At 51.8% G+C, this 23,792-nt stretch overlaps 2 protein-coding genes across 6 annotated transcripts in view; one reads left to right on the top strand and one right to left on the bottom strand.

Moving 5' to 3' along the window:
- CCNI2 (cyclin I family member 2) lies at positions 1-10,397 on the top strand. Its single transcript, XM_022588782.3, is given in 5 exon segments — positions 1-567; positions 1,007-1,138; positions 1,723-1,797; positions 3,268-3,413; positions 3,415-10,397. Coding segments are annotated over 5 exon segments (876 nt in total). The 5' UTR covers positions 1-135; the 3' UTR covers positions 3,506-10,397.
- Positions 3,228-23,792, bottom strand: part of SEPTIN8 (septin 8) — a 26,685-nt gene continuing 6,120 nt past the window's right edge. The window contains exons 3-11 of one of the 5 annotated variants that reach the window (XM_022588772.3): positions 18,104-18,224; positions 16,864-17,059; positions 16,335-16,515; positions 15,160-15,321; positions 14,493-14,589; positions 14,127-14,295; positions 13,790-13,922; positions 13,498-13,688; positions 3,228-4,558 (exon numbers count right to left, since the gene is read on the bottom strand). In XM_022588772.3, the coding sequence (XP_022444480.1) occupies positions 4,393-4,558; positions 13,498-13,688; positions 13,790-13,922; positions 14,127-14,295; positions 14,493-14,589; positions 15,160-15,321; positions 16,335-16,515; positions 16,864-17,059; positions 18,104-18,224 (1,416 nt within the window). In that variant the 3' untranslated portion in view covers positions 3,228-4,392. Of the gene's footprint in view, positions 4,559-10,390; positions 11,086-13,497; positions 13,689-13,789; positions 13,923-14,126; positions 14,296-14,492; positions 14,590-15,159; positions 15,322-16,334; positions 16,522-16,863; positions 17,060-18,103; positions 18,225-23,792 lie in introns of those variants that run through there. The other 4 variants (XM_022588778.3, XM_022588774.3, XM_022588777.3 and 1 more) reach the window with 4 other exon arrangements.

Below are 23,792 nucleotides of genomic sequence, written 5' to 3' on the forward strand. Positions count from 1 at the left end.
TGGAGGAACGTGGGGGTGGAGTAAGAGCCCGCCCCGCCCCGCCCGGTCCCGTGGCAGCCCCAGCTGCAAGTCCCGGGCGCTGGGTTAGAAAAAGCCGGGCTAAGCCGGGACCCAGACCCGGAATCTGGCGCTGCCATGGCTTCCGGCGGGCGGCCCGCGCCGGAGACGTCCGCCTCGGAGATAAGATCCGTCCGGCGTCCAGGTGAGAGTCCGGACGAAAGTCTGGGCGAAACAGTCCTTCGCTGTCTTCTCCCGCCGCCTCCGTGGAACGTCTCTCTCCCCGCGGCGATCCGGAGAAGTTTCCCGGAGGCTTGCCTGCGCGGAGCGGTCAGTCTCCCGGAGCCGTCGTGGACCAGACCCACGCGGGGGGCAATGCAGCCTCGGTCAGCTGCGCGCCCTGCCCCCGGCGCCGCTCTGGGGCCACCGCCCCCGCCGCCCCCGGTTCCCAGCCGGCCCGGGCTGGTGCCGAGCGACTGGGGAGGCGTCCTGGACGAGCGCCAGCTGGATGCCCACCTGACCCAGGCCCAGGGCCGCGAGGCGCGCCTGTGGCTGGGGGGTCGAGTCCAGGTACCGGTTCCCGCGGGGGCCCCTCCCGAGAGCACGTTCATCCTCCTCACGCGCGCACGGGACGCGGCCGGGTTCCACCTGCACCCGCGATCAGGTGAACCGCACCCTGGAGCACGCACCTTCCCCAGGTGCATCCCCCGCACGAGGCAAGAGTCGAGATTCGCCAGCTTGTCACTGAGACGGTGCTTCTCTAGTAGGTGTTTTGGAGGAGGGCTTGTTTGAGTTGGGGAACCCTGCTGAAGACCAAAAAACGGGCACAGGCAGGAGAGGGTCTGAATGGGGGAGGCGCTGGGTAAGAGAGGCCCTTATCCGACAGCGATTTAAGGTGAAGAGGCTTCTTACAGCCCCTCTGGTCACCGTAAGCAGACCGTCCAGCCACTGATGGACGGAGACTGGCCACCAGCGACCTTTCCTCCTCTGCCCCACCTCCTCCTTCCAGCAGGTGGAGATTTGCGAAGCTTTCCAGGAAGTCGTGTTGGGGCTCCTGCGAGTTGAGAACATCTTTGACTTCTCCCAGACCACTTTTAACCTGGCCTTCACTATCTTCAGCCGCCTCATAGTTTCAGTAAAGGTAGGGAAGTCTATGAGGGATGGTGACAGATGTTGGGGGCGCAAACTGACCTCTATTTCCCATTGCTGCCTAAGAGGTGAGCCATCCCAGGTGCTCAGACTGAGCCTCATCAATTCAGTAAATGGCTCCAAGTGGTAGAACTGGAATTGGAACATCCTCCCATCTGCCTGTCTGACTCTGTGTTGTGTGGCCGTCAGGGGTCAGTCAACTTGGGGAGCATGAGAGGACCTAGCTGGGAAAGGACTCCCTTTGTGATGAGGTGGGGTGTGCTTGTCTGGACCAGTACAATGCAGCCTGAGGTCAGGATGGGACAGTGTGTTCCCTGAGATGGTGCCATATTTCCCACCTCCAGTCAGTCCTCTAACAAAGGACTATTGACTAGTCATCTGTGGTTCTGAAACCAGGAGGTTTTTACGGGTCACATCTAAAAATGGGGGTAACTTCCTTGTGGATAAACACAATCAGTCTTTTTAAAAAAGTTAAAAAGGCAAAACTTAATTTCTTAAAAAAAAAAACCCACAGACGCTTTACAGTTAGTTTCTGGCATTCATATTCTGCTCACATGTGTTTCTTCCATACTGCAGATAAAAAAGTGTTTACTCCATTGTGTTACAATTACTTCCTTGAGACTTGCTGCAAAAGTTAATGAAGAAGAGGAGGTATGCATCCCTGGAAGCTCATTCAGGGCTGCTTTTGAGGTATAAGGGTGTGTAACACTGGAAACACTCAAGTTTCCTGAAAGGTCTGTGGCCTTGGGAATGGGCATTTTGGAAAAGTCATACCTTCCAGGATTTCTGCTGTCCCTTCCTTAGGCTTGTCAGACTTTGGGACCCCACAAATGGGTAATTAGAACAGCAGAATTGTCCTGGCCCAGCAAACCCAGAGGTCTGACTTCCTAGCAGATACAATCTTGCCTCATTGGTTGATGCCACATGTCACCTCCCATTAAGCAGAAGAAAAAGGCCTCCCAAACCATATGGCCTAATGACCACCCCCGGAAACTACATCTAAGAAAGCTGCTTGAGACTTAAGGACTTGGCTGTGTCAAAGAAACTGGTGTTCAGGGACTCTGGGACCCTTCTCCAAGAGGGGCAGGAGGGCCATGTGCAGTGGGTGGAAGAGAAGCCCCCATAAGTGCTTCAGGCTTGCTTGAACTTCTCAGTTTCACTGTGGCTTCTGTTCAGAAGATCCTCTCCCAATATCCTTCTCAGACCTCCCTTCCTTCCTCCCTCCCCCCAACCTCTCCCCCTTTGGGGGACAGTGGAACCACTGCCATTTCTACAAGGTCTCCCTTGGCTGATCTCAGGGTCCATGGGGGCAGAAAAAGTCACTTGTGTGTCCAGTTCCAAACCTTCAATAAAATTTATTTTAACCCTGTTTATGATTATATAATTCATGCCCCCAAAGATGCTTTTGTCCAACTAAAAAAAAAGTAAATAACCCTTAAAAGAAATATTTCTAGAGGTTATAGTAGTAATACTACTATACAGTTATATAGTAATACTTTGTTTAACTAAAAAAGTAGGACCAAGTCTTCAGTGCACTTGGTACTTGCATGTTTACTCATAGACAAGCCTTATTAGTTTCTCTGGGGAAAAGTCATAGTTTTTCCAGAACTGAACTGCCTTCAATAAGGGTGGAAAGGAATGTGTTTGCAGCTATGGTGCTGCCAAAACCATGGGAGGTTTTATCAATGAGTCTGTCTGACGCAGACCAGGAAGCTCAAAGGCATACTCCTCTCTATGACAAGGAATCATGGTAGGGATTGGGAACAGGGAATGGGTAGAGCCCACAGCTGGAAAGCTTTGAGTGCGTTGTTACAGCTGAATGGGGGAGACGGCACAGCCCCAGCCTCCAAAGCACCTTCAGGTATGAGCTGGAGTGCAGTTGGGGATCAAGACCTGTTGGCAGCAGGTGACCATGTGACATTCACTACATATTGTCACAATACCTGGGGACTTGACAGATAGCCAAGATCTGGTTTGGTTTTTCTTTCAGAAGCATTTTCTGTGGTGGGTCAGTGGAAGACAACTCTACTAGGGTCATGGATGCCCAGTCCCCAGGGATAAGAAAACAAAAGCTACCATGACATGGTGTAGGGCTTTGGCCACTTTATTTTCTTTTTACAGTTAATTCCACGCATAAAAGACTTCATAAAGCACTATGGCTCTGGCTATTCCCCGAATGAGCTGCTGAGGATGGAGCTGGCTATTTTGGACAAACTTCACTGGGATCTCTACAGTGGGACACCGCTGGACTTCTTGACCATAGTAAGTACGAGTCTACCCTGGACTCACTGTGCCTTTAGAACAGCTGTTCACAACATAGGATGGCAAAGCACACGTCCTTGCATATGCAGCACAGTGAGGTGACCCACAAGGCTCACAACATACGGAAGAGTGAAATGTTGTCTTAAATCCAACACAGTTCCACCAGACTCCCACTTCTAAAGGACATTAAATTAACTTTACAAAGATATTTAGATGGCACTATTGTGGTGAGTTTCTCTTTTAAATACACACTGCAAAAATATTTAACTTTCCGTTCTATGAATACTGTACATAAAAATCTGTCTGCTTTTGCTACACTTTACACACATTCACTTAGCTGTCTTTATTCACCTACACACAGTCCTTATTGAGGCTTTAGACCATATTGATCTGGCACTTAAAAATGTCGTATTCGTTTGTATTTGTTTTAGTTAGAGAATGATGGTCACCCTTTAGAATATGATTCTGTTAGTAAGGCAAAATTATGCAATGTGGAAATGTCATGGGGTTTTGGTCTGTTATGAAGCATGAAGATTAAATCACTAAGGGCTGTATCAGTATGAAAACGGGCCACTGTTGCCAAGCTGCAGAGTTTCCTCTCATGTCAAGCAGATACAAGTAACTTTTCTGCTACCTTAATCTTGAATCGTATGCTTCTATTTTTCAGAATTGAAACACTGTCATCTGGGTACTTTAGGCTCTTAATGAGCATGTCACAAAGCAGACTGTCTTTTTCTCTCCAGGGTTGAAGCTGAGCTTGGCCACAGAGGGGGTATTAAGCCCCAAGCCCGTTGGGGGGCCATGAATGGGAATGAAAAGGGTTGGGCAACATTTGATATTCCCTGATGAAAATTTAAATTGTTTGCACTTTTGGTCATTGATATATGAAAAGTATGGGGTTTTCTGTTCTAACATTAAAAACCACGGTCTCCAGTTCCACGCCCTGGTGGTCCTGGGCTGGCCCCACGTGAAGGAGCTGCTGCCTCAGAGGAATCCTTCCCTCCACGTCGCATCCCTGACCAGGCAGCTGCAGCACTGTATGGCGGGCCACCAGCTGCTGCAGTTCAAGGGCTCCACACTGGCCTTGGTCATCATCACCTTAGAGTTGGAGAGGCTCATGCCCGACTGCTGTACTCCTATATCTGATCTGCTAAAGAAAGCACAGGTAGACATCAACTTTGCCCCAGACCAGGCTCTCAGTTTTGCCCCTTCAGCTGATGCACTCTGCCCCCAAAAGGGTACCTGTGGCCCTTCTTGGCCCTTGTGGGCTCCAGAAGATGCTCTGGCCATGATGACTCTGAAGAGTCTTCCTAAGGGCTAGGCTTTCCACACGTGGCGTATCCTCTGGACTTGAGTATTAGATACACATTCCCTTCACCAGAGTGGGTTTCTCTGACAGTGAGTGAAGCTTTGTCTCAGTAGCAGCCCTTGTAGTCAAGAGGATGTGGGGACATGTCTAGCTCAGGAGGAAGCAAACCTGAGCTTAGTATTGAGGAGTGTAAATTTCTGACCCCTCACCCTCTGTATGGTACCAGGCACCAGGATACCCTGAGTAGGCACTGGGAGGTCAGAATCACTCAGGATGGACAGGGTAAGATGGAATGCAGTTAGAATAATGACAGTTTTTGCTGAGGTTGAAGATGGGTGTTCCTGAGATGGTGGGGTTAATGTTCTTAAGTTGGGTGGTTGGACCTTCCTGAAATTGCTCCATGCTAATATTTCAGCACTGAATTGCTCATTCTTTAGAATGTAAAATGATTCTGCCTCAAGGATGACCACTCTGTTTTAATTACAGGTCGGTATTAGGCAGTGGAACCACTGCAAAGAACTTGTAAAGCAACAGCTGACAAGTTTTTAGTCATCCTCCCGCACAGACAACTTTTTGGTTCACCTGCCAGCCTCTGTGCCCCTACCCCGGTGCCCTTTAGAGCATAATGGCAATCCCGCCTTGCTTGGACTCCTCTATATTGTAGGCTTTATGGATCCTATAACAAGAAAGGAAGAAGGCCCTGAAAGAGCAACTGAGAAAACATTCCTGTCTTCAGAAAAAATTAAGGGGGCAAAAAAGATAGGTCAGGGTCCCTAAAGGGAAGGGTAATCTGACAAACTGAACCCCTGCCTCCCTCTGAACCCTGGGCCCGAGACCAGGGAGAAGGAGTAAATGCTCATACTGCAGCTTGCTTTTTCTTCCTTCTCCAGCAAGGGCTGTATCAGCCCCTAAGACAGCTGGACTATGAGGCCAGAGGTAGGCCTTGCTCAGGGCCGAAGGGCTGGGCTGGTGCTGACAGACAAGTTCTTGCTGCTCCACCTGCCAGAGCTGGCCAGGTCCTTCCAGCTTCCCAGGTTATACCAAGAACATGTGCAGGTTTCAAGTCCCAAGTATTCTGCCCACCCCTGCAGAAATGGGATAGTCTCTCCAGGTAGATTTACCTTGACTTGGCCAGGATTTAAGTCTTTTCTTCATAAGGACTCGATTTATAAAGTATGCTTTATTTAATGTACAGCATCTTGATCAAGCTTTAGGCAAATTTCTCCTTTGTTACTCTTAAGCAAAGTAGTTTATTAGCTTAACTAGAGGGATTCTTGTGTTAAAGCAGAACACTTCAAGGTGACCCTTGTGATGGGGAGAGACAGCTCCCAGAGCTTTTGGTTGAGGTGAGCAGGTGCTGAGGCTGAGGCTGCCTCCACCACTGCCAGGAGGAGGGAGAGATCACTAGCATGGCTGAGGGAGGTGATGCTGTAGAGCCATTCTCTAGGCAGTGGAGTCCAGCTGGCAGCGATGCCCACTGGGGCTGTGTAAGTAATGTTGGGGATATGAATGACTGAACCACACATTCAGAGGTAATTTGTGAAGTCCTTCCACTGTGAACAGTTTTTTGTAAATGTGCTAAGCCATGCAGAGTGATTTCTGCTACCAGCTGCAAAATAGCCGAGGACTAGATATAGTATAATAGTGTCTGTACTGTAGTCAGCACAAATCTCTACCTTTTGTTGAAACAAATTTGCTTGTTGGAACTTTTGTTAAAATACACCTTAATTCCTTTCAACCCTGTCTGAGTCTTATTTTATATGTATTAGATACCTTGCATTTAGAGTTGATAGAGTCAAATACACTTGAAATACATCTCTCGAGCCCTGTCAGTAACTGTACTCTAGTCCAGCACAGAGGGACATGCTGAGGGGCAGCCTGCTGCTCATGGCCACAGCTCCCTCTGCCTCCTTCCTTCCATTGGGAGTGGGCACTGTCGCTGGTGGGGCAGGGGCTCATCCTGAAAGCCCACACCCCAGCTCACGCTGTCTCTGACTTCAGGAAACTGCTGAGAGGTATCTGGACCCCCTTAGCCAAGTAAGCTGCATCCCCAGAGCTAAACCAACTCTCAGTCTCTTGGGAAAAGGAGAAGGTAGACCTGTGAGCCACAGTATGGAGGTAAGGGACAGCCTTGCTGCTTCATCTTTCTGTAAATAATATCCCCCTTCTTTGGGGAAGCAAACTTCTGTATTGCCAAAATACCACTTGTGAGATTTTTTGTTTTAAAAGTTTTATGCTGTTCAAGCTTGTCTTGGAATCCTAGGTCCCATCCTACTCTCCTTTAACATTTTTTTCCTGCAGTTAGGAACTCATATCCCACCTCAGATTAGAGATTGGGGATCACTGTGGTGGGAGAAATAAAGACACATCCATCTTCCATTTGTCCCCATCTGCAGAGGGCAGGGATTGGTAAAGGACTGTAGCTGCAGAAAACAGAGATGGGAGAGAGCTCAGAGGCAGATGGGCTAAGAGAGGAGCACATGGATGAGCATCATAGACCTGTCCTAAATTTGCCCAAATATTACCTCCCCCAATTGGGTGAGCCAAGGTCCTTCCATCAGTGTGGCCCTATTCCCCCTGGCTCCCTAGAGAGTCTCTGTCCTTCAAAGCTTGATGAAGACTTTGCCTCCCTGCTACCTGCCTCCCTGTGGGGAGAGTAGTGCTATACCTTCACTAGGGATGCCTGCATGCCAGTCTCCCTGCTGGGCTGTCAGCTTCCCCACCTTAGTCCCCCATCTCCTCATTTTGGTCTTCCCAGAGATTAACCTAGTGTCTAACAGAGAAAGCACGTCAACAATGGGCCCAGGAGATTGCCATCACTTCCTTCAACCACCAGTCTGCCCTTCCTCAACCAAATATTTGCCTACTTACCAGGGCATCCCATCTCTACAAAACCATCTCAGGTCCACCAACCTACACTGTCAAGCTGCACAGGAATTAAGGGTCCAGGATACCAATATTGAAACCTCAATTCCTCCAGTTATGAGCTGTGTGACCTCGGGTAATTACTTAACCTCTCTGTGCCTTGCCTATAAAATGGGCAAAATGGTACCTGACCATAGGATTATTGTGAAGATTAGAGGAATTAATACATGTAATGCACTTTAGACCAATGACTAGCACACAATAAGAACTCAAATGTTAGTCGTCGTATGTCAAGCCTCCTCAACAAGGAGGTAAACTTTTCAAGTGCAGGGTCTTCCTTCTCTCATGTCCTGCTGGATAAAGTCACCTGATAAAGATTCATTAACCACAGGCTGCGTCTTCTCTTTCCTATCTTTCCTCCATCCCACACCTATTCAAGAGCCTTTCACAGATGCCCATGGCAGGATTCACTATTAAAACACTACTCCTATAGAAGCTGATCAACCCCACAAAGTTCATGGAAAAGACAAGCTGTATTTTACCACAGGTGTAGCAGATTAATAGGCTAGGAAACATTAAATCAGAAAAGCCACTGCCCAAAGAAGACACCACAGAAACTCAAAATAAATGCAAAATTTAATGGAAAAAAATGAGTACAAAGTGAATGGAAAGGAACAAAAATTGTCAATGAATGAAGGAGTAAATGAATTAACAAATGAAGCAGTTTTAGAAAAGCATGTTAACGTAAGAGACTAGCAAGCCACACTTCCCTTGGGCCTCTTATCCAGTAATACGAGCCCCACTTAACAGGGAACCCACACAAAGACATACACACAAACATACATGGAGTTAGTCTGCACAAGTGCAGACCACCTAGACTCAGGTTACCCATAACTTGGGTGACCATACATCCCAGTTTGCCTGAGACAGTCATGGCTTATGCCTGTTGACTTGGCATAATTATTAATAGCATTTCCTTTCACTCTCAAAAGTCTCAGTTTGGGCAATAAATTACACGGTGATTCTACCCAAAACCAACTTGGTTCATGAAAGACATGATAGTAAATGCCAGCATGATCCCACTGACTGTCCTAAATGCCAACAGATGATACCGAGACAGAAAAGGAGGGGTAATCACATCCTGCAGACGGGGCACATTCCGTGATGGGGAGCTTGTTAAATAATGGCAAGTTCTCAGCCCACCTTGGGCACCAAGAATTAATTTGGTCTCAGCTAAAAATGACAAAATTCCAAACATAAACAGCATGGGAGAAAAGTGCAGTAAGGCTCGCTGAAGTCAATGGGTCCTGTGGAGGCAGCTCAGACCCCAGAAAATGTAACAATGACAGGTCTCCCCGAGATTCTGGGAAGGCTTGGGCCCGCAGGCAGATAACCAGCCATAATTCTGGCCTCCCAAGTATGCCCTGGGTGCAGCCCGCAGGCGGCAGTGGATGGGTGGCAGAATCTGCCCACTCCAAGAGTCCCCAGATTAGCCCATGAATCAGGAGTCCTTATTTCTTATATAGCCAGTGAACCTGCTGGGTCACTGAGCCTCGTCTTCAGAAATACATTAGCTATACATTAGCTGACAGAGGCTACCTTAAAGGTCATACTTCCACCCAACTAAATACACTTTCAGACATATAATTACCCTAAAGTTAAGCCACTCGCAGTCCACATCTGCCTTAGATATGCTGATTTACCTTTCTGGATACCCACACTGAAGCGTCAGTTATAGCCAGAGGTGGATTTACTCTGAAGCTAATGAAGCTTAATTCTCAGTGCCCTTTCCAAGGCCCTGTACCTAATTTTATACTCATATCCTTCTTTTTTTTTTTTTTAAAAAAAAAAAAAAGGTTTCTCAAGTAGTTCAAGCTTCAAGCCCCTCAAAAACCTGTATCAACCCCTGGTCATGGCATAACTTTGGAGAATCTTCACTTTGAGCATCAATAAAACCTGCTCTGCTCCTGGCGAGGAGAAAAAGACCACCTTTTCCTGGTCACGCCTCAGTGGATACACACAGCTCACCCTCCACCCCTCTCTGAATGTAACATGGTCTCAGAAGGGCAGGAAGGAGCCAGGATCTTGTCCTGGAAATCAGTAAAGCAGGCCAAGGCAGAAAGAGGGAAACAATGATGGGAGAGAAGATGAAGGACGTAAAAAACAAAATGCCAATCCAACAATATATTAGCGCAGCTTCCTAAGTCTTCCAACTAGGGAGTGCACTAGACTGTAAGCTCCTTGAGGACAGAGCTGTGCTTTACTCTGGGTAGCCAGTGCCCAGCACAGTGCTTCATCAACATTAAATGAAATCCTTCCTCTCATCTATTCATTTCTTGTGTACCATATTATCAGCCTATATTTTCAACCCTGATATTCTCAATGGCTTGCAAATCAACAGGAACATAGAAGAATGCTTGTACTTTCTTAGAATGTTCTCTTTAAGAATGCCGGTGAAGGGGAAAAGCTCCTCTGCTGGTATTTTTTTCTTAAATTGTTCACATACATCAGACACTTTCACCTCTTTCCCTGTGACTCAGCCAAGAAAAAGGAAACAATGATCTGGAGAAAAACCTGTTCCCGCTGAACACTCTTGCATTTGGAATATGCAGAATTCGTTTGGGGGTCTTAGTTAAACAGAGTCAAACACTTAACACGCACACATGGGGTTGGTCCCTGTTTACAGGTAGCACCTCTGGGGCACAGAGACAATGGCTTTGGGCTGCTGTTCCATTTACATTCACAGTAAGAACACTGGATGTGGTCTTGTTCGTGATCCACTTTCATCCATAAAGAAATTCCAAACACTGTCATTATAGGATGTTTATTACCCACCTCTCCCTATATTTTATAGGGATACTTTATACATAAGAAAGGTTTAGAGATATTTTTAGTTTTTAAAAATCAGGGAATCTGTTACTTATGAAAATAATGGGAGAGGGTATTATTTGTCTTTATGCTCGTGCCAAAATAAAAATTTAGAAGTGCTTTAAAAGTTATTATTGAAATTAAGCTCTAGGTTAGAAAAATTAAAATGGAGGGGAACCAGGGGAATTTGCAGCATGTATACCACACCACGTGGCCACACCTAGGGCACTGCATGAGTTGCCATCTTGACGCTGAACAATTAGGCCGAGCATCGCCGGCTGGGGCCTTCGCTAGAGTGGCACAAAACTGCTCCGTCAAGGAATAGTGACACTGTAAATGGAAGACCAGCCACTGGCTCTGAAAAAAATAAACCTCATCAGTTCTGGATTCCAGCATTCATGGCTTTAACGAATTTGCATAGAGAGGGCGGCCCGCCAGGCCCAGGCAGCCTGGGGGATGGCGGGGTGGGGGGGTGGGGGGGGACAAAGCAAGGCTGTAAACACTGGAGTCTGTACCAGCTCCCAGTCCGTCCTCACACCATGTTATGGGAGAAGGGTCACAAGGTGTAACTCAAGCAACTTAACACATGAAAGTCTAAAGTCCACTCTTGACATGTAAGTCTGTGCGTGCGTTAACTGAAAAATAAAAATAAAACAAACAGAACAAAAACAGACACATTAAAAGGTACACAGACGACCAAATCAAACAGAAGCAAAAGACAGCAAGATGAACACTGGGAAAGGACAGTCAGTTTGGCATTTGTAACAAGCAAAGCAGAGAATTCGCTTCAGTTTATGGCATCCCAGGCTGAGGGTCGGATAGGGAAGTAATTTTGCAAAGATCAATTAAAATTTGAAGAATAAGTACAGTCAGTCAAAGCCATTCAACTAAATGGTCACAAAAAAATGTCCCCCCAAATGCACTCCTGACTCATCCCATTCCCCTGACCAGGGTGGGGGGAAGGGGTGCTCCCAGCCACCCCACCTACCCCACTCCTGGCCTCCACAAGGCCAGCATTGGAGGACAGCGCTCTCTCCCAGAGGCCAAACTGACTGAAGCTTTCTGGAATGTCCAGCAAACAGAAAAGACCTGTTTTCCAGGCCCAGGTCACATGAAAAAAGCAGGGAGACCTGACACCAGTGATGAGCCCCACCCTGAGCTGTGCTGGTGCCCTTGCAGCCAGCCTGCACCCCACCCCATTGGCCCTCATCCCCTGACCTGGCCACGGGTCCTTGATCTTCTGTTTTTGAGGGGTTTCTCCATAGCTTATTTCCTAGGGGACTCTGCCTGCCTTTTTTTTAAACGAGATGGCCTGGGATAAGCTGGCAGGGAGCACGGAAAAGTCAATTCAGGAGCCAGCATGTGGTTCATAGAGTGGCATACCCACTCCCAGGAAAAACAAGATTTCTGGGCCATTAGCTTGAAATCCACACAGGTTCCAATTCACAGAGCCCTCACACTCACCGAGCTCACCAAGACCTGGACATGGGATCAGGGCTGGAAGCAAATGCAAAGCAGAAGGGAAATTTACATGGCTGAGGGGAGTGTGGGGCTGGGGTCCTCCCTGGGGACGAGCAGGGGCTTATCTGTCGCAGCAGTGCCAGCAGCTGGGGTGGAGCCACCAGTCAGCAGGATGCGGGAAACTACAGGGTCTATTCCAAAGCAGAAGACAGGCCTCGGGAATGAGAACTAGCATCCAGTTCCTAAACGCCTGGCTTTGTCCCCCTGGTCTCCCCCAGAAGCTCCTTAAGTTTATTTTCCTTAGATGTGTCTGTGCCTCTGTGCGTGTGTGCCTTGGGGACTGTGTGTGTTAGTAGATGTGTGTCTGAGTCTATGTATGTGATGGGGCAGGAGAGAGTAAGACAGTGTACATGTGTCATGCGTGTGTGTGTGTTAGGGAGCACAATATTGGGGGGCAGGTGGAAGGTTAAGGCCACAAGCAGCATCCCAGGGCCACAGCTAGCCATGCGCTGCATGCCCCTAACCACAAGGCTCCACTGCCACCAAGGAAGGAAATGCCTGGACACACACATTCCCAAACACTCCAGGAGGAAATGGAATTCCAAGAAGAACAAGAATGAGGACCAAGATGGGTACACCTGGCAAGAGAAGGAAGGTACCTGACACAGACCAGGGGCAGGGAGAAGCAGGGACAGACGAGAGATCCCCACAGTGTGATGCTGTGTGGGACACTGAATGAAGTGGGGCGGGAGAGGGAGACTCCCCGGGAGCCAGGGCATCTGGACTCCAGATGTGAGTGTGGAAACAGGCTATGAAAAACACCAAGGAGAAGGGACTTAGAGTGGCCCCCACCTGGCCAAAATTGACTGCACTCCTGGAAAAGCCTCCGCCCCATCCCCTATAATTCTCTCTCCTCTGAGTACTCTCAGAGGAACAACTCCAGCCTCTACTTGAGGGGCAGCCTCCTCTCCAGTAGGACTCACAGGGCCCCTACAGGGAGCTGCTGTCCTTCCTTTAGCAGGTCAAGATCATAGTGTCCAGGGGGTCAGTGCTGGCTGGGCTCAAGTCTCCACTGTCCTCAGTCACCACCTGCCTGCCAATATGGGGCCCACGTCCACAGCTTCAGGACTGAGGGGGAGGCACCATGGCTGTCCAAGCAGAAACCACAGGAGCTTTTGGAATCTGCCCAGAAATGCTAACATTCCCAGGCCCTGGCCGTCTCCTGGCCTGAAAGACTTTCCCTGAGACCCTACACCCTCTCGGGGGCCACTCGCTGCCTGTGTGGCCCAGCCTTCTCCACCCAGCTCTTGAGGGGGCTGCAGGAGAGAGAGAGAAAGACACAGAGAGAGAGAGAGAGAAATGGGGTGTGGGGTAGAAGAGGGAGAGAGGGGCCACTCATGCACAGATACAAGAGTGGGCATGAATGCTTGATATCTTGAGATATGAAGATCACTAGTGAAAGAAGAAAGGTGAGCAAGAATGAGGTGGGAGAGCAAGTGAAAGGAGAGAGCAAAATGGTGAGCCAGCGAGAGTGAGCGAGAGTGAGAGGGAGCGAGCCAGCGCAGGGCAGGGAGCCCGCCACCTACTTCTTCTTGTCCTTGTCCTTCCTCAGAGGCTGCTGCGAGGTGGCGTGCAGGGCCTGAGACTGCAGGGCCTCCACCGCCGCCTTCCTGCGGTTGAAGGCGTTGGTCTCCTCCTCCAGTTCCCGGCGCTTCTCCTCCACCTTGCGCTTCTCTTCCTGGTGGACCCGCTTGAGGTGTTCAAACTTCTCGTGGAGCTGGGAGCAGAAGGCGGGGAGGCCGGGCTTCATGTGGGCCCAGAAGGAGCCCGGGCCCTCCCTGGCCTGGCCTCACCACAACCCTCAAGCCCCGCACACACCTCTCTCTCCTTCTCCTTCAACTCCAGCTCCGTCTCCTTCACTTTGTTGACGAACATCTGCCTCATCTCCTCCTCCTTCCTCTGCAGCTCACTCAGGAATTCTTTCCTCTTGGCCTCGTATGTCTCCTGTAAGCTGTGGAGACCCAGAGAAAAGAGGCCAACGCGGGGATTATGGTGGAACGGAGTGGGCAGAGCCAGAGAAGCGAAATCACGTGGGCATGGGGGATCGGGGGGAGAGGATGCTGGGGTCCCAACAGCCTCTCTCCCCAGCTCACAAGCCCCCAGAACAGATGCCGACGTGGCAAGTCTGGCTGTGGCTGGGGAGATAGGCTGTCACCTGAAAGGCTGGCTGTCACCATCGCTGTCCTGGAAGCCCATCTCCTCCAACTTGCAGCGCCGGTAGAGCTCGTAGTGCCGACTGTGGGTCTGCTCGCGGAGGTCCTCCATGTTCACCCGGATCAACATTTCCCTGAGCTTCACGAAGTCGCAGTGATTTTCGTTCTCCACTGAAAGGAGAGGGCACGTGGGCATCAGGCAGGCTCCCAGCCACCAGCACAGGAAGGACGGGGCACAGGACAGCGGTTAGGGGGTTAGAGGTAGACTCCAGAGAGAGGATAGGCAGCAGATGGTCACGGTGAGGACACAGGACAGGGGACTGAGTCTGGGTCCCCAGCCGGGGCTGTGCTCTCACCAACACACTCACCCTGCACCACGCCCCAAGGGTACTGCCGTGCTCGCACCAGCTTGTTCCCCACCTTCACCTCCTCGGTGCTGCCCACCACGGCAAAGGGCAGGTGTGCCTGGAAAGGGGCCCAAGTGTGCATGAGCACTGAGCTGACACAGGCTAATGAACAGACCCACCCTCACTGCCCCTGGGCCCCAGGGAGGGGTTGCCCAGACCTGAACAAGGCCTGGCCAGATGCTCACTTGACGGCTTTCCTTTGGAGAAGTATCCTGGAACCTCCACACAAGGGAGTGGGCTGAACCCGCAACCCCTTTCCTCTTGTTCTAGGGTGTTCTTTCAGCCCTTGGGCTCCCCAGGGGCCACTAGAAGCTCTCTCAAACGACCTGTGGGCCTGGCTCTCTTCCAAGTTCCCAAGCCCTGGCATCCTGCCTGCTTGCTCCTGCAGGTTTCAGGTCCTAGCCCTGAGTTCGTACCTTGGGAAACTTAAACCTGGGGGAGCCCCGGTACCAGCCCAATACCCAATTCTTCCCATCTCCTGTCCAGAAGATGCAGGACTGGCCAGCTCCCAGATGCCCACCCATCTTTCCTGGAGAGCTCAGGTTGAAACCCAGGGAAAAGAGAGTGGCCTGGGGCTGGCTCCAAGCCCTCTGGCCCCAGAGCCCCAAGGCCCTGGCCCAACACTCACATTCATGACCGCATTAATCTCTGCAACAGCTTCATCGTCCGTGGGAAACTGGTAGATCTGGACCCCGTTGCTGACCAGCTCACCCATGATCTTGATCTTGAACTTGTGGAGCTCACTCTTGGAAATGGTGTCCGCTTTGGCGATGATGGGAATAATGTTCACCTGCCAGGATTGAGGAGAGGGGTCAGCAGGCGAGTTGCTCCTTGACTGTGGAGAGCCCTGCTCAGGCCACACCCCTGGGCAGGCGGGCAGGAAGCCAGAGAGATGGAGCTGCTCCTAAGGGGTGTCCTGGCCTGAATCCAGCCAGCTGGGGCCATTCTGACGGGTTGTAACAATTGGCTGCAGTGTTTCTTACAGCCCTGGCTACCCCAAACCTCCATCCAGCCCCAAATTACTCCCTTGGGCATACCCAGCTTTGACCCAGAGTGCTCTGAAGGTCTTAACCGGTGTGGGGCCTGACAGGACCAGCAGTAGGGGGCTGAGCACCCCCAAAGCAGGTTAGATGACCCATTAGCAGAAGCCACAGGAAGACCTCAAAATCTCCCAGGCCAAGGTTATCCCATTGTTCACAGTGAAAATTAACTCCTGAGAGAGGGGAGCAGTCACGTGAGAGCTGACAGGTGACTCTGGGGCTGCACACCCTCCAGGACCCCATGCCATTCCTGTCATTCCCATGAAGCTGCCCTTTTAATACCCACTCCTCATTCCTACTCTAATTCTGGGGCTTAACTCTCCTGTCTCTACTGTGCTCAGGAGGACCCCAAGGGAAAGCCATGGCAGGAAGGACAGGGGAAGTGAAGGCAGCAGAGGAACTAGGAATTGAGAGAGAGAAAATGAGCAGAGAATTGGGATGCTCTGGGGGGGTGGGGTCAGAGGGGCAGAGGGACGGGGGCGAGGTGGGGAGGTAACTCTAGGGAGATGGGGAGGATGCCAGGAGCTAGCAGGCTGAGAATAAGAATCAACTCAGCTGGAAGGAATGGGCTCAGGGCCAGACGCAGGGGACAGAGATCTAGAGAAAGAGCCCAGAGCAATGGGGGCTGGCTGGAGCCATAGGGACAGATGCAAGAGAAGATACAGAGAGGACCAAGCCCAGGGGGCTGTCCACAAGCCCCCAACCACACCCCCCCTCTGTGAAAGATGGAGAGCCCACAGAATCAGCTGGAGGGGGGCCAGACCTTGCTGTCTAGTTTCTTCATGGTCACCAGATCCAGGGACTTGAGGGAGTGCCCCGTGGGCGTGATGAAGTAGAGGCAGACGTGGATCCTCGTGTCATGGTAGTCGAAGAGCGAACGGCGGATCTTCAGCTCCTCCTGCAGGTAGTTTTCAAACTGCGCATCGATGTAGTCGACTATGGGCCTGTAACTACAGACGGCTCCGTCACTGGAAGGCAGGCAGCAGAGCCGTGGTGCAAGGCCTGGAGCCCAGCCAGGCTGCCCACCAGCCTTCTCTCTGTGGGAACGAACAGCTTCTACCTGGGGATCCCTGTCTGGGTACAGGTGGCTGACCCCTTCTCCTGGTCCCCCAAGGGGTCCTCAGGACCTTAGATATTCTCCTAACGGCCCTCCCCTGGCCCCCATGGAGTGCGGGCTTGGTTACTTGTCTGGGGCAGTGAGGAGTGCAGAGCACTCGGGCAGAGTGTTAGAACCACGGCCAACGTGGAGGGACGGGGAAGAGACCAGGCGGGCCGCCCTTCCTGCCGCTTGCCTCTCATCCTTATTGATCTGATCCCCAAAGCCCACGGCATCCACGATGGTCAGCTTGAGCTGCACGTTGCTCTCTTGGAGGTCGTAGGTCTGGGGCCGCAGGCGCACACACTCCTCATGGTGACTGGCTTCCTCGGTCTCAAAGGTCGTGTTGAAGAGCGTGTTCATCAGTGTGGACTTGCCAATGCCAGTCTCCCCTGGGGGGCAAGGAGTGGGCAGAGGGGATGTCAAAGGCTGGAACTGGGGCTGTCCCTGGCTGTTGGGTAAGCCAGGTGGGGCTCAGGCACCCTCGGCCTCTGTACAAGAGAGGGGGGCAGGTCTCCCACTCCATCCCCCACTGTCCCCAACCCCATGAACCATCCCTTCTCAGTGGCCTCAGAAATAATACGTGGAAGGAAGACCCAAAAGGCTGACTTGGACATAAGACATGGCTACATGGGGTGTGTAGGTGTTTCCTCAGAGCGTGGGGAAGAGACAAAGCCAGGCAGTTGTGAGATACCACTAGACACTGGCCTCTGCTGGCCTCAATGGGACCCGGTCACCTGCTCTGCACACCATCCCTCCTGGGCCCAGGAAGGTCATGGGGCCAGCAGGGTCAGGGTCTGAAGCCACCAGTGGCTCAGCTCACCTGCTGTGGGTGGCCCCAACTTCATGAAGCTTTAATGGGAGGGGGGAGGTTCAGGAAAGGCTGCTTTCCAAGGGGCACCCACATCCTGGCAGATGCCAGGGCTTGGGCACCTGTAGAGGGTCTGGCAGAGCTTTTTGTCCCCTCTGGGAGCCCCAGGCCTGGAGGCACATGGAACCTTCCAGAGCCTCCCTGTTGGGGGCTGTATTTGTTTAGATGTGTACTGGAGCTCTTACTACATAACACTGTAATGCAGGGACAGTCTGGTTTACCATAGTGTCCTTGACACATAGTAGGAACAATAGCTGTTTTTTAAATAAACAAACAAACAAATGGATCCCAACCGCTGTGATAAACACTCAAAGCACTTCCAAGCTTTTTACTCTTTCCAAGTTTACTCTTCATGGCAACACTGAATCAAGCCCTGGCTCCACCTCTATCTTTGACCCTGGCAGAGACACCCACCAAAGCCTCGTCCTGACCCCCCAAAGTGTCACTCTGCCTGGGAGGTCCCCTTGCAGCTCAACAGGTGGTCAGGGCAGCAGCACCCCATCTCCCAGAAGCCCCGCGTCCATCCTCTGTCTGAGGCTGCCCCCTGGCCAGGCGTGACACTCACCCACACAGAGGATGTTGAAGCTGAAGCCCTGAGTGACCGACTTGCTGACCAGCTGGTCGGGGAGGCTGTCGAAACCCACATGGCCACCCAGGGAGAGGCTCCGGGGCTCTGGCTCTGCATTCTGCCAAGAGAGAGGAGAGAGGCAGTGAGCCCACTAGGGAAGAGGGGCCAAGTAGCGGGGAGGCTAAACCTGAGTCACACCACCCCCGCTCCACCGCCAACCTTGTCTCAATTCTCAGCACATCTCACGACGCATCGTGAGTGCATCGGAGCTTCAATTCCAGGCCAAGTTTCCACAGAGGGAGCCCCAGGGCCTCAGGACCCATGACTCTATCTGGGAAAAGGCCCTTTCACGTGTGGCTTTGCTCCTCCTGGGCTGGCGAGGAATGTCTACGCCTGAGGTGTCTCCTGGCAGGTGGCCCCAAGACCTATGGCTGCTACCTGAGGGCTCACCTGCCCTCCTGCCCAGGAGGAGGCCCCAGATGGTCCCTGGATCTTAAACGAAGATTTCAAAAGGCCAAGATTAGAGGGTGTGTATGTTCCTATGGCCCCTTCCTACTGAAGCAGGACTCAAGCAGAGGCAGGTCTGGCCTGACCCCCTCACACTTGCACTATCGGGGGGCCTCTCCCATCAGGCTGGGCTCATAGTCCTCCACGGGCACCCCTTGTTCCTCACACACCCAAGCATGGAATGCACACGTGGGCCCTGCTGAAGGGGCCGGCGCTCACTGGGTCTCAGGACCAGTCTCTGGGGCATTGTGACTCTGAGGCCTCAGTGGTACTCTGTAGGGACTCCCAGGCTCTGGCTCCTGCCATCCTCCCGGCCCCACCCCAGTCCTAGTTGCTTAGACAGAGGATTCTGGATGAGAACGTGGAGGCCTGCCCAGAGAGGCAGGCAGCAGGTCCTGAGCGAGCAGGGGCCAGTGAGCTGGTCCACAGCACTATAAAAAGAACCCACCGGGACCCAAAGCAGAGCGTCAAGGTCAGGCTCCCATTTGTGTGGATTCTTTGCTTCCCTGGGAATGGGGGTGGAATGCTGTCCTCTGACGGAAGCTTCCCAGGCTCATCCTCCCCAGGTTTGGGTCCTCTCGAGGGCAGGCCCCAGACAGCTCCGCGTAGGGCAGAAGCATGCCTCCTCTGTTCCCAAGCCCCTCTGCCCTGACTGCCAGCTCGACAGAGCAAGGACAGGACAGGACAGGACAGGACAGGGGGTCTAAGTCTCATCCTGCCATCCAGCTCACAGCTCCTGAGGGGAGGAAACAGGCCCAACTGAAGACAGTCCCAGAAGCACTGATCAGGACAGTGGCAGCCCTTGTGTGGGTACAGGCACAGTGAGCAGAGAGGGCTGAGGACCAGAGAGTAGGGCCCTGGCTCCCTGCCCTCCAGCACAGGGATCTCCTGAGCATCTGTGCTCCCCCTGACCTCGCTGCAGCCGCAGCCTGTTGCCTCAGCCTGAACTCTCTGACCATTCTTTCCTCCCAACCAGAGCCCCTTGGCACTCAAACCCAACCCTCTCTTCTTCATTAATTATGCCTACCTGCCCCTTCCCCCAGGCCCCTCCCCCAGCTCAGTCATGGCATCCCTGCATCAAAGACTCCCAAGTGTGTGTGTGGGCAGCCTAGACCCCACATGGCCCCTCCGGGCAGCTGTACTATCCCCTTGAACAAGTCAGAGTTACCCCTAAGCGGTTCCCTCCAATGACCCTCTTTCAACAGGGCCTCTGCTCTTATAGCTGACCCTTTCTCCCTGCCCCCATCCCCAGCGGAATGAGTCACAACCTTCCCAATCAAGCCCAGATCCCCCCAGGGCTACAAACATAACAACAAAGAGGCCCAAAGGCAGCTTTCTCTCACTGGTAGCCACATCAAAACCAGTAAATGGAGCATAGGAAGTGCTGGGTCTGGTTCAAACCCCCTAGCATGGCATTCTGGGCCCTTTACCATCTGAGACCTTTTCCACAGGCTTGGTTCCTGCCCAGCTGGTTATCTCTGGATATACTTTTCAAACTTGACACCTTCCCCAGGCTCCAGAGCTCACTCTACCTTTCCCTGGCACCTGCTTTGACTTGGCCCCCAAGTACGCACATTCCACACCCCTCACTTGGCTGTGACCCCATTTCCTTGCACTATTAGTTGTCCTTTTTATATGCATCATGATTCTCCAACTGTTCCATGAGCTCCTTGAAGTGGGCTGCAGGCTGGGGGAGGTCAGCTTTCCCACTTCCCACCCTCCCACCACTATGTCCAATGTGCTAGACAACACTACCACTTATAAATTACTGAACACTGTCTTTACTGCCACAGCATCAGGGGTATCTGCCCACCTTGCACAGAGCTTCATTATTCGGTCTCTGTTCCACCTGCTCGTGGCAGCTTGAGGATCAAATGGAGGACAGAACAGTTAGTCTAGGGCTTTCTTTTCAGGCGAGACTGAAAATCTCCAAAATTTAAGGCGTGCTGTGCTTGCAGAGAAGGCTATGTGTTTATTCATCCTCTTTTTCCAAGGGTGACACAATCAGGATGCAATCCAACATCCTGTAGTCTGCCGCCAAAACCCACCCAGTCAGCTGTCTGGAAGCCACGCACGCGCACACACACACTCGGCTTCAGAGTCCTTACACAGAATCAGAGGCCATCCTATTCCTGATTTTCCCCAACTCTCTTACAGTCCCAGGCTCCAAAGGCTAAGAGCAGCACTCAGGGGTCTCACACAAGCCCACCCACCCACGCTCAGCGAGCCCTGCCTGCCTTCACTCACACAGCTGGGCTCTCTCTGGAGAAGTGTGTACATACAGGGAGGTCTCCATCCCCAAGTTGTTGCCCAGGCTACACTCTGTCACTCCAAGGGCCACAGACCTGGGGCAATCGATCCTGCTCAGGAGCCTCGGGGGCCACGGGAGTGTCAATCTCCAGAGCACGCGTGCACGCACACACATCCACACACAGAAGAATGGCCGCTGGTCCTCACGGGGACAGAGTGTTATTCCCTGGTCTCAGGAGACTGATCTGACCTCCCAGTTCTATTGAGGTGTGACTCTTACTAATGCCAACCTCCCCGATCCTATATTTGGCAACAACAACATGTGATCCAAGGTGCGACACTCCCTCCAAGGTGCCCACCCAGGTGTCTCCATTGACCTGTGTTGGGTCTCAGCCTAGGAGGAGCCAGCAGCCTACAAAGCACCACTGGCATATCTCAGCTACCACAACTCAGAAAGGAACTTCAGGTCTCTCACTGGTTACTTGCAATTTGTCAGGTAAGACCTCAGCTCCAGCTCCAGGGCTGGGTCCTAATAGTCCTGAGCCACTTAGCATGATCGCACGATTGGTCAGGCACAGGCAAGCGACCCAGATTGAGCCTTTATGACCATCTTGTAGCCATTAGGGGAGCCAGCGTAAGACTGAAGCCCACTCACAGAGGATGGCTGAGCCAAGAAAATCACAGAGGAGAGAGAGCCAGTGTCTGCCCTACCTCTGAGCGTTTCCCTCTACCCCTGCCACATCTCCCCTTTACTGTTTAAGCTAGCTGAATGGGGCTATCTATTACCTGCAATGATGACACCAACACCTCGCCAAGGTCCACCTGTGCAGACTAAACCAAGTGATTTACACAGTCTCCTACGCAGCCCTTTCCCACGCTGTGTGGCAGAGACCATTATTATGCCCATTTTACAGGTAAGGGAACTGAGGTGCACAGAAGCTAAAGAACTAATCAGGGTAGAGTAGGGATTTGAGAGCAGCCAAGCCCGTGCCCCAAACCACTCAGCTGCACTGCACCCCCTACTCTTACTATGCTCCCAACTTACTCATTCAGCCACTCAACACAGGCTTGCTGGGCACATCTACTGTGTGCCAGGCACTGGGACAGCCACTAATGAAAAGATGAAGACGCCAGATCCTTAACCTCAGGGGCTCAGTCTAATTCAGTCTAAACTCAAACGGCTGTGACAGCCAGGCAGGCAACGTAAATGGATGAAGGGGAGCAGGATAGTAACAATAACAACCACCACACCTAACAGTTATCAAGGGCTTACCAGGTGTGACTCTAATTTCACCTCATTTAGTCCACACATCAGCCCTATGAGGTAGGCTGTATATTATCCCCACTGTACAGAAATAGACAATTGAGGCACCAAGAGACTAAGTAACTTTCCCAAGATGACACTGCTCAGGAGGGTGAAGCCAGGATCTAAATGGAGATGGTGTGACTGTAAAACCCACACTTCCAGCCACATCACTCTGCCGCCTATTGGATGAAAGACCCGGTGACTTGGCTGAGTGTGGGGTCCCTCAGGGAGAGGCAGGAAGAGTGGGGAACTGAAGAGGCTGTGCTCGGTCCATGATGGCTATGGTTTTGTGACTCCAGCCAACTGTGGGAATGCAGACCTAGCATTACTAAATCTTCCAATTTTTTAAAGAGAATCCAGAAATCCAGATTTTTTTGCGAAACCCACTAGTTTTCAAAGGTTGGCAACAACTACCAATGGAGAATACCATGAGGGTCCAACTCAACGTGTCTGGGGGTTGGACCTGACCCATGGTCTGACAGTCTGCAACCCCGGGTCTGGCAGAATGGTGACCTGGAAGGACAAAACACCCAGTCTGCACTCTTGGGCATGGAGCCCCACAGGAGACTGTTCTGCGGGAGGAGACTTCAGGCTGGACAACTTAACTCGGACCCTGGTGAGAGGCAGACCCAGCTGCTTCTGGCCCTTTCCACATACCCAGCTCCCAGGGGTGCCAGCTCAGGGGGCTCAAAGTGTCCTCAAATCTCCAGGATAGAGAGTTGGCAGCTCTGAATTCTACACACACAATGGGAAACTCCACAGGGCCCCTCTCTAATCACTAACAAGCTTTTGGCTCCTAAGCCAGGCTCTGGGCTTCTATGTCATCATTTCTTTGGCACATCAAAGACAACAACCAAAATAATAACTGCTCAGGCTGACTGCGTTCCTCCATGCCCAGTCGTCCAGAACAAAGTAGAGAATGGCATTTTGTTATGCAGCCCAGTGGATAAATAGGACATCCTTTTCCTGACCAGGAAATGCTGTCTGAGCCTTCTGGAGCAGCCCCAAACACCAGACAAAAGGAGCTGCCCCTTTTACCAAGAAGAGAGGTGGGACCTGGGGGGAAACCATGTCTCGCACTTGCCCACAAAAACAGGATTTTATCCAAAAGAAAGTGGAAATCTGCTGAATGTCTAAACCAGTAGAGCCAAGGAAGCTATGGGTAAAAAAAGCCCCCCGAGATCAAACCTCCCAAACGACGTTGGCTGTTGGGGTGGGAGTAGAGATGGCACCCCATCATTAGTGTACTTGGCTCCTGAATCCTAGGCAAAGAACAGCCCCTACCCCAGGTCTTCCACAGAGTCCTCTCCAAGTGCCTTGGACTTCAGATGCTTTTCTCCCCCCAGGCTCCCATGCCTAGTACCCACTGTCCTGAGCACCCAGCAGGCAGATAGGAAGCCTTTTCCCTAGGAGAGCTCCAGCTCTGGGGGACCCTATAAAGTCCTTGTGCAGTGGACCCAGGAGTCATTGCGCCACTGGGAGCCTTCTCCGCCTGTGTTCCTGGCACAAAGCACCCTACCCCTGGCTCTAGCTACTCTCAGCAGCCTGGGCCTTAAATAGCCAGAGCAGAGGCCCCTGGCCAGAACCCATGGTCATAGCACAACTGTCCTTGAGTCCAAGAGG

The sequence above is a fragment of the Delphinapterus leucas genome, chromosome 3 (genome assembly GCF_059928025.1).
Source record: "Delphinapterus leucas isolate spDelLeu-1000000601 "Yukka" chromosome 3, BTC_Dleu_Yukka2, whole genome shotgun sequence".
Lineage (NCBI taxonomy): Eukaryota > Metazoa > Chordata > Mammalia > Artiodactyla > Monodontidae > Delphinapterus > Delphinapterus leucas.